At 42.1% G+C, this 11057-nt stretch overlaps 1 protein-coding gene across 1 annotated transcript in view; it reads right to left on the reverse strand.

Moving 5' to 3' along the window:
- SYT10 (synaptotagmin 10) overlaps positions 1-5797 on the reverse strand; it is a 68243-nt gene extending 62446 nt beyond the window's left edge. Inside the window, exon 1 of the mRNA XM_037139715.2 lies at positions 5034-5797. Coding sequence (XP_036995610.2) covers positions 5034-5184 — 151 coding nt within the window. The 5' untranslated portion in view covers positions 5185-5797. The remainder of the gene's footprint in view (positions 1-5033) is intronic.
- Positions 5798-11057: the final 5260 nt, after the last annotated feature.

An 11057-nucleotide genomic window follows, 5' to 3' on the forward strand; every position in this document is an offset into this window, starting at 1 on the left:
TCTTCAGTGGGGTGACCATGGGGAGGAAGGGAAAAATCTCCTTATACATCCTTCTTCCAAAGGGTCTATACTTATGAATTTACTGTGGTTTAGTTACTGTTTTCCAAACCTACAAGGCTCAGGGGAAAATTTCCACTGTGTTTTTAAACTATAATTATTTCTAAAATAATTAGAATGTGTAAAACTCAGCAGTACTGTGATACAAAAATTATAAATAAATGGAGTATTCATTGCTTTGTAGAGAAAACTTATGGAGTCCCCTTACTCATTTTAAGCCCTTATGAAAAGACTTAAAATGTCTTAATCACAGAGAAAAGTCATGATGAAATTAGAAAGTTTTTACGTAGCTACCTTTTTTCTTTTTTAATTATTTTTATTTATTTTAATTGTTGTTCAGGTAGTTTTCTTCCTTTTACTCCCATCCCAGCCCATGCCCCCAGCCGTCCTCACCTCCCTCCCATTTCCACCTGCTTTGTTTTTGTCCATGCGCCCTTTATACTTGTTCCTGCAAACCCTTCCCCCTTCCCCCTGAAGCCACCTCTTTTCTTAATAATTAAGTAACTTCAGTGAAATTCTTTGCCATTTACCTACTCAGCCCCACATCTAAGAAACTGAAAAACATGTATGAATTTAAAAGAATTTGTTTAAACATTTATTTTAGAATGTTTAGCTTCAAATTAAAAGTGTAAAATGCAAAAATTAAAACACTCATGTATCAGATATTTATTTAAAATATTTAAATTATATGCATATAACTGCGATATGACTATGAGGTTAAGTGGGTTTGATTAGCTATGATTAATGAAGGCTGCCTTTCAAACAACATAGTCTCTCTTTTTTTTACTGTTGTTCAGGTACAGTTTCCCGTCTTTTTCCCCATTGTTCTCCCCTGCCCCGCCCCTCAAATCCCACGATCAACCCCTCCCACTGTCCATGCCCATGAGTCCTCTATTCATGTTCCTTTGTTTCCCCTTCCCCTTCTCCTTACAATATGTCTCTTAAAACCTCACTATCATTTGGCTATGGAGCAGCAATTAAAGACTGGTGGGAAATAAACCCAAATCCAGTCTAAAAACTATTAGATATATTTAGTCACAGTATATCTAAGAAATAACATTTGAGACCAATATATTGTTTTGCATCTTTTCCCAGGTAACCTAGTATTAAATCATATTGTGCATTAGATTATTTAGTGAGTGATGTCTTTAAGGGGAGGGAGAGAATTGGTGGTAAAAAGATTGCAAAAGCTTTCTAGTGTACTAATGATGTTGACATCAATAACATCTTTACCAAACTACTACAGATGAGTGAATTAGCTAGTGTTGGCAGCTGCATGGCAATCTAAGTCTTCACAAATTTTGCTGCAATATGGGATTGGTCGACTTAACTGGTAGCTCCTCAATGTCAATATCACTGCCGCCGTCTGCCACTATGGTCAAGAGGATGGTGAACAATGCACCTTATTGGCATTTTAAAAACCAGTAGAATAATGTCTTATTTATATATGTGATTCATAACTTCTTCAATGTAGATTGACTTTACTCGTGATTACCTCAGTATCCCTCCTGTACCCTGATGCAAAGGAATCTAAAAATATACACAGCCGGAAGCCTGCAATTGTCACTGCAACCTTAGAGTAACTGACATCATCCGGTCAGTGGTGACTTGTTGTGAACTGCTCTGCCTGGTTTCAGGAGTTGTAACTACCCCACATGGGTAAGGATGAGTGAGAGATCTACGGAATTCGAGCCACAGGAAACAAAGCTTGTGTCTGGTAGCAAACGGGGCCTCAGTTTCCTCCCCTGCCCCCAAAAGCATGGTCGATGTTGATGACAGGTAAGACTCCTCACGGCAAGGGGCAACCTAAGCCAGACTCAATCACTTGGGAGGCCATCATGGAAGGACTTCGGGGGGCTGCGACAAAGAGAGAGCAATAGACCTTTGCCCCCCGCCCCCAAGCTATCTGACATAGTCTGAGTCCCCATGTCCTCTGGGAGAAGCGCTTTCTGGCTCTAATCCACTTAAGCCTGAAAACCTGATGGGGAGGGGTGCAGCTCCTCGCCTTGCTAGAGGTATGGGGAAATCAGGCATAAGAAAGAATTTCTAAGAGTCCTGTGAAACCTGCTTTGCTAAGAGTGCTTTCATTCATATGTTAAGGGTCCAAGCAGGAAATGAGTAGGTCTCCCAAAGTTTCTGCAACCCCCTTTCCTGACAGACACTGACTCAGACTAAGCCCTCAGATTTCTTTGAAATGTTATCTACTCTTTGATCTTTGCTGCCCTGTATTCCTGTGTATTACAACCCAGTAAAAGCCCCTGGAGGAAGGGGCTCCTGGTCTTTTTCCTCTGAGAAACTGGCCACCTCTCCTCCCCAAGCAGATCATGTCTTAGTAGTGTTTACTTTCATCCGTGGTGGACAGGGGGACCTGAGGGCAAAGCCACCCCCACACTGATTAACATTCAAAGTAAACAACCACTGTGCCATTCACTACCACATCCTCCTCCTACCTGTAATGTGCTTCCCATTAAACAAACAGTGAGTAGAAGGATCACCTACCGAAAGTGTATCTGGGGACCTATAATGAAGGGCATGAGTGTGTAAATTAAAATACATGAAGCTAGTGGCTAGTTCATACAAAGATGTGGCAAACAATATTAGAATCCACTTTATAGATATTGGAAGTTTATTTGCCAATCAAAGTATTTCACTTCTGTTGCAGATTTACAAATGGAAAGTGTAATGAAGTCTTGTGCATCTTTATATCTCATATACAGCCTAGTAGAATGTCTTGTCAAGTGATAGCCATTCAATATATATATTCATATATTAAATCAAATACCACATCTGAATAGTATATATTTCCCCTCCCCCTTCATATATAAGGGGAAAAATGCCCACGTATTTGTTTTAGACTAACCCCCTTCCCTTTTCGTTCCCAAGGGAAAGTCCAAAGGGAATTAGGATGACAACTACTTTTTGTAGTGCTTAGGGGACGCTCAGAACCCTTTCTATGATTCACATACAGTATTGTGTTTTACCTAATGCTGACAGAGTTGTGCCTTTACAAAGATTTAGGAGCCAGAACTATTCGGTTTCTAATCTTCACAAATTTTCTGCATGACCAGCAGTCAAGACCCAAGAAACCACTACTTGGTGTAGATGGCAAAGAGTGGAGGACAGGGAGAAGTTAGTATATCTCTGCATAGCATCAACTGTTAAATGACCAAGAAAACTGGTCTTTAAACTTAAATAGTTTCATTTCTTTCACTGTATCCCCTTCTCTGAGTCTGATCTTCAGCATGTGCACCACTAAAACAGTTCGGAAGAGCTTATCTGATATCACCACAGAGGACTTCACTGTCGCATTATTTTGACCGTTTCTCTCACGCTTAGCAACCACACACACGACATGCACATAGGAGATGTTCGACCAGTTTCTTCCTCTCATGGCTGAGGTTCATATATTCCTAGGAATTTAATACCTACTGAACAAATGGAAAAGACTTTGGTTGTGGTTATGACACATTCACAAAATGTCTAAGTTTCCAGCACTCGGGCAGCAGCAATTACGCATCACTCTGCTCTGGAGCCAAGGAGAAGCGTCTCTCCAGCTTCTGCGAAGTGCACACTGAAGCCTCTCTTGGTTCTTGTTACCTGGGATCAGGGAAGTTGAAAATCTTGCAGGCATTCCACTTAAATCGTGGTACGTGGAAGCGCTAAACCAAACCTCCGCCCACTTCCGTCTCCTCTCCCTTTGTTTTTGGTGGTGGTGGTGGTGGGTGTGTGTGGGAGGCCGGTCCCTAAAGTGTGCGCTCCTGGCCTCCTTCCCAGCACACAGGGATCTCTGCAGTCGCTCTCGCCCTGAGCTTAGCAGTCCAGCTCTTACTTGTTGCCCTGGCTACTTGCAACGCAGAAAGCCCCGCCAGGAAACCAAAATGACAGGAATGCAAAGGGGAAGAAACAAGACCCTCCAAGAGCAACGGAACCCTTTCAATACAATGCCACAAATTCCCACAACCTATGTTTCTCTCTCAAAACAAGTGACTCTCACAGGGGACTCATGATACCACGAGGACCACAAACCCAGAGTCCGCCTCTCCTGTGTGAAAGGCACAACGGGCTGCCCAAACCATTGCGTAGGTGGTTGATACCCATGCCCCCAAGTGTGACCAAAACAGAGATTCTGAGATGGCCCCTTCCTCCCTCCCTTTCTCTTGAGAGAAACCAGCCACCGAGATTTCTTTCGTTCTCCAGATTTCTGACAGCCGCTGTCCTCTTCCATCCCACCCATTTCTTTCCAAGTTTCCTAAAAGGGTAGGAATTTGCCCGTATGTCGGGGTGTGTGGAAAGGATTTATAACATTTCCCTTCTCTTCCACTCACTCTATATTTGTTCTGAGCCTCAGTTGTCACCTAAAGGATGATCAATAATCCCTGCTGTTTTGCCCACGTTGTCACGAAGCCCTAGAAAATCATATATATATTAAAGGGTTTTGGAAACTGCTAAGTGCTCAACAGGTTGCAGCTGCTATTTATCCCTTCGCGGGTTCCTCGCTTCTAAGGCCAAGGCAGTTCTATGTGCAAGGTAGTTCTTCGCAACCAGGCACGGATGTCCCGCGCGGATCCTTCCCCAAGCCCGCGGCCCGCGACCCACGGGACAAGGTAGGGCAGCCCGAATCCCACGGGCGAGCGGTTCCCGCCCGCCGCCAGCGCTCGCCGCTCCACTCCAGGGGGAGACGCGAGGCGTGGGAGTGCGCGGCGACGGGGTGCGGAAGCCAGGGAGCGAGACGGCGGGCACGGAGCAGACCGGAGAAGTGGAAGGAGCCGGCGGATAGAGATGCGGAGACAACACTTGAACAGTCTGCGCTCCAAGTAGCCAGCTGCTGAGTGGGAGGAAGGAGCGAGGTAGGAAGGCGCGGCACGCTAAAGGCACCTCCAGCACCGCGCGGGAGGCGCCGGACCCCGGCGCTTGGAGGGGAGCGCGCGGGGTCCGGGCGGAGCTCGGGGACGCGAGCGGAGCTCTCCCCCACTTACCTGTGCTGCCAGCGCCCTGGCTGCTCCTCTCCGAGGAGATGATGCCCGAGCACTTCTCCCGCTCCACCTGGCCGGCGAAACACAGCTCGTTGACGACTTGCAGCGCCTTCTGGCACAGGGTGTTCACCCGGTCCTTCTTTTGGTAACTCATGGTTTGGCTTCTTTTTCCTCAATTGGCCTTCCCCTCCTCTTTCCTTTAGTTCTAGGCTGCCCCCTCTAGCGCCCTAAGCCATATCACGCTCTCCAGGACTTTGGCCGGAGAACGTGCGGCCCAGAGGCAGCAACTCTTAGGAGCCCCGAGTTGGCCCCATGGCGGGAGCCAAGGGCGCAGGGGAAGGCGGAGAGGCCGGGCAGGGGCCCACGCGAGGCGGCGGTGAGGCTCGTGCCAACTCCCGGCCGCGCGTGTGAGTCGAGGCGAGCTGCCGAGACAACCCCGGCATGGAGTGCGAAGGAGACGGGGGAGACAGACTAAAGCCAAAGCCCTCGCCTGGCAAGAACGGCCCCCTCCCCGTGCCAGTGCTTTTGTGTTTCTGGCGGGTGCCTGACGCAGCGCATCCAATCGCAGCTCGGCGCGGGCCCGGACCGCTCGCGGCAGAACGCTCGGCGCCCTTTCCGCAGTCAGCAGGACACCAGCTCCGTGCGGCGGGCGCGGTGGGGGTGGCCGGGTACCTGTGCGAGGTCTCCCTGCGGAGGCCCGCAGCGCTTCTCTCAGTTCCAAGCTGGGCGGAGAGACCTTGGTTTTCTTTGAACTTTTCCCAGACTCAGCCCACCCCCTGCCCAACCCCCGAGTCCCTTCGACTTCACAGCAGATGGGTGATCACTCCCCATCTACTTTAATGAAAAGTCATCCCAACGGAAGACAAATGGAAAAAGTTAAAATTTAAAAAGGTATGGATGAACAACCAAAGCAGACGTCCACAGAAAGAAGAAAGACGTCCCGGAAACTATTTTTAAATGATTTCTAACGATAATGGTTTAGACACAGTATTTAACCCGAGAGGTCTTTATGTTACTAGTAGTGAAATTCACCAGTTTTTCTTTATGCATAAATGCAGTGAATAGGCAAATTTTAATTGATTGCTTTTGATTTTGTTAACCCTCTTAAGAGGTCACAAAACAAAATGCGTTATTTGTAGTAATAGTCTGAATTCTGTCGATTAATCCGTAACTGGCGACAGAGAATGCACCACTTGACTCCCTTTTTCACTTTTGCAAGTGAGTTCAATGCTGAACAGGTCAGGTGTGGGCAGGAAAGGGGCGCAGGGTTAAGTTACCTTCTATCACACCCACTTCTGCCTAACCTTGCAGGAATTACTTTCAGGTCTTTATCTCCGTCTGTAAAATGAGCTCTTGGACTTTCCTGTTCTTATAATTTTTAAATATAAATGGGTGCAAATTATTTATGGAGCTAAAGCTACAAAATGATGTTACTACAAAGAACATGTACCACAAAGTTACAGTAAATGCGTGTACATTGTTTTAAAATTAGTTTCAGGCAGAGTTTGACACCATATTATATAACCTGGGGTTTGATTTAACCTTTAACTAGATGAGGATTCTTTATTTTTGATATGGAATATCCCGAACTTGTTAGCATATTTTTTATTATAAAAAGCCAAAACCTGTAAAATAGGTAGACTTATTTTAAACTGCCTGGGAGTTTACGATAAATTATTTCCTCTGTAAGGACACTGGGGCAAAGCTAACTATAAATATTAGACATAGCATCTCAGTAGGTAAGCATTCATTAGTTGAATCATTTTGACCTGATTCATAGGACAATTGGTAACTAGGACTATTTTTATCGTGAATTAAAACACACTAAAATCTGCAGGCTTCATTTGCTTTTGTTTTTCTGCACATTGTCTTGGGTGTTTTTTAGATCAGATTGACTAAAGAAATAATTCCACTGTCAATTAAAAACATTAAATATCTGCCGTATGTTGGCAGTGAAGTAACACACCTTCATAAGGCTCTTTTCAACTGTCCTGGCTCTCTGGTCCTCCACAGCCGGGACCGTCCCACAGACAGCAACCTGCGTGCTGTGCTCTGTGTTTACTGCACGAACAAATTGTTGTGTGCGAGGACCCAATGAGTCCCCTCTACTCCTTACAGACTCTAATTGTGCAAGTGGAGTAATGCAGAAGTTCTGTCTGATATGACCCTCTCATGTTTGATTTCAGTATTAAATATTAAGTAAACACATTCTGAAAGTAACTTTCCTGGTATTTGCTTATGCTGTTCTTGGCCTGTTGCTACTCTAACTACTGTTTCCACAACAAGCAGACTTAATGGCATGGGGATAGTCATTCATTTTTTTCTGATTTTATTTGAAATATTTTGGCTCTCATCTAAAGTTAATACTGTGAGGTTTTGAGTTTTTCCTTTGTTCTTTAGACCATCTCATAGCTCATTAGCTGGTGACTCAAACCAGTTCTTTTTACTACTTATTAACAGCTCAGTAAGAGTTTTAGGAAAAATTGAAACTGCATTCAAGGTCATTTTTTTTTTTTTTTTTGGTAATGAAGAATGAGATGACAAGAATTTCAATCCATAATCTTTGGGGGGAAAAAAGCCAGTTATTTCAACTAGCAAGAGCCTAACAAGTAAGCCACACAGATTTGCATATACCTCCCCACCCACACTTTGAAATTGCTTAAACAGTAAAGAAAGGGAAAGCATGTTAGACTTATGTTTACTGAGCACCATTTGCTGTGCGAAGTGCTATGTGAGGCATTGATAGTCAAAAAATATAAGCCATGAAGTTTCTGTCACAACTTCCTTCTGATGACCTCTGGGTTAAGTAGAGGAAGAATTGGATTGGAGGGGAAGAACCTAAGAGAATTCTCTTGTGATCAAACCTGGTCTCTTGAGTGATAACTTTGAACACTCATTTCCTTGCTTGCTTAGTCCTCTTCTAATTCTTACTTTCTCTCCTTCCAGTGCTCCTGCCCCTTGCAGCTTCGGGAGGGGTGGGATTTATCTCCTTAAGCAGAGATAATCTCTAGAGTAAGGGGAATTTGGGAGTCATTTCTGAGACTATAATTATCAATATTAACCCCAAGTCAAGAACTAATAGGGTGGGTAAATAAGGAAATCTCAAAACATCTGAGCTTGGTTAGGATGAAGACCAATATTAACTTTTAATATTAGGGACATTAAAATATCAATGAAAAAATTACTATAATCAAATATATTATTATAATACACAAAATTATAATATAATAATGTATTATAACAAAATATTATTTCAATCAAATATACAGCTATATTTTATTTATTAATATAACAAAATATAATAGCATTTAATTAATATTCTAACATTAACAAAAATATTTTTAGCTAAAAAATCCCTACCTTCCTTGTCTGTATTCTATAGTTAGTTCCTGCCCTGGTCTGCAGAAAAAATGTCTTTCACAAAACCAGTCCCTCGTGCCAAAAAGGTTGGGGACCATTGCTCTAGAATTTAGCTCCTTCTGCTCAGCTGTTTCTACTCCTGAAACAGGTCATTTGTATCTTAGAAACATACACTAACTTTTGAGCACCAGCTTTGTGTAAGATATGTTATATATTTTATACATATGATTTCATAATGATCATTTATATTTGCTATATGAGGTCTGTCCAGAAAGTATCCAGCCAAGCCACGCACTATGAAAAATAGAGACATTTATTGAAGAAGATGATGCTTATAATTATATATCCCATTAGGGTGGGATGAGATTTAAGGACTCTTCAGCCTGACAGTTGTACTTGATAAGATATAAGAAACATTGTACATAGGACAATGACTTCTCAGTCCCCAGCTGCCCTGTTGTATATTCCTGAATCTCAGTGATGGTCTGAAATTTCTTTCCTTTCAGAAGTGATTTTGGTTTTGGGAAAAGCCAGAAGTTGCAGGGCACCAAATCTGGGCTGTCAGGGGCTTGGGGGCTGAATCACATGGGTGATTTGAGGTTTTGCCAAAACACTCTGCATGAGACATGATGCATGAGTGAGTTTGTTGTGGTAAAGCTGCCAATCACCAGTTGCCCATAGCTGTGACCTTCTGAATCATCTGAGTAGTTTCCGTGGAGGAATGTTCAAGCTTAATGCAAAATTTGATGCAAATCTGTTGCTCTACTCAGTCATTTTGAATGTGACGGCCACACAGTTCACATGCTCACTCAATGGCATCTACCACCCCCACTGACTAGTACAGTGAAGTCATCACTGCTCACACATGTGCATTGCAGTTCACTTTCCTTGGCTGCCAGGTTATACTGATATTGTGCAAACTGTTCTTGTTATATTAACAATGGCTGCATTTTTTTCCTGACATAACTTGTAAAAAACTAAGTAATTTTTAAGGTAATTGTTATAGTAACTCAGGTAATAACTCCTTTAGAGCAGTGACAGGCATAATTGTAAGCATTTTACATACATTAACCCACTTAATTCTCACAACAATAGCACCTGTGAGATAGGTGCTATTATTTTCCCGTTTTATAGGTTTGAAAACTGAGCCACAGAAAGCTGAAGTAGTCTTTCTCAGGTCATATAGCCATTAGTAGTAGAGTGTGGATTTGAAAGAAGGCCTTAAGGTTATGGAATTTAGTCCTTAACTTTTGTAGCAATGCTGTTTCTTCTCATCTAACCTCATGTGATGCTTATATAGTGGGTGGGATGAGATTTAAGGGCTCCTCAGCCTGGCAGCTGTACTTGACAAAAACAAGTCAGAAAAAGTATGGCCTTTCCCTAATTTTCCATTGACATTAGCAACTAATTCTTGCCCCAATAATTATGCCATTTAAGAACTTTGCATGCATCTTGTCAAATTCTCCTCCTCTCATGTCATTAAATAAACATTTAGAAAGATATGTAGATAAATAGGTGTTTTTCTGACATTTTCTATTTTCTTAAAGGGTGCAGTTCTTACCCAACTATAATTAATGAAATTACTTCAGTTCACCTGGGTACCTTTAACTAGTTATTTTAAATAAAAATAAGTTTTCCAATGTGATGATATACCATAATTTCTTCAGCTGTTTCCTTACTCATGGGAATTCACTTTATTTTTCATTATTCACCACTATGGATCCTCTCTCATACATTAGCACACGCTGTAGTAGTGCATAGCACATTTCATATTAACCTCCTTGACACATTTATTTACATACTGAGATTTCACTGATACAGTCTTATTCCCAAGGGAGAGAATTCTGCTACATGAAATAACATGTAAATTTGCATTTCTATCAGAAATATGTAAGAACGTAATTTTGTTTGCATTCCCTGCTTACAAAACTAGATGCTACTACTTTTAAATTCATGCCATTATTTTGAGTACATTTTTCCCCAAGGCTGCACTAAAAAAAGCTGTGAATGATATAGTCATATTTATACATATTTGTAAATTCTAATCTATATAATATGTGTGTGTATAAATGAAGTTAAAATTAAAGTTGAGAACATATTTATTTTTTATTAAAAAACAAGGATGTAGAAGTAGCCATTACTGATCTCTTAAATTAGTGATTTCAAACCTGAGTTATGTACCAGAATTACATGGAGTTCTCGTTAAAATAAAAATTCTGGGTCTACTTTTGAGTTTCTGATCCAATAAGCTGGAAGGTGTGGTCTGAGAATTTGCATACCCAGGTGCTGATGCTGCTGGCCCAAAGATCTCACTCAGAGAATCCCTCTTCTATGTGGCCTCCTTGAAACCAAAAATTACTCCTGAGAATTTACACCAGAAGTCAGTTCCCCAGCATTGATAACTGGCTAATTCAAATAGCCAGTCTGAAGTAACAAAAAGTTGAGGGTATCAGTCAAATTAGGTAGAAAACCTTACTCATGGTCTCAGTTCTGTCATTGGCCTGCTGTGTGACATATAAGTTACTCAGGCTCTTTGAATTTAGTTTTGCTTTTTGAATATTAGAATAATATTGTTTTAGTTTTATCAAAAGATTGTCCTGAGGCTCAAAAAAGACAGTGAATTTGAAAGTGCACAAAAACCTAGCAAACACTATACAAATACAAATC

The sequence above is a fragment of the Artibeus jamaicensis genome, unplaced genomic scaffold (assembly GCF_021234435.1).
Source record: "Artibeus jamaicensis isolate MK-2021 breed Jamaican fruit bat unplaced genomic scaffold, CSHL_Jam_final contig_233, whole genome shotgun sequence".
NCBI lineage: Eukaryota > Metazoa > Chordata > Mammalia > Chiroptera > Phyllostomidae > Artibeus > Artibeus jamaicensis.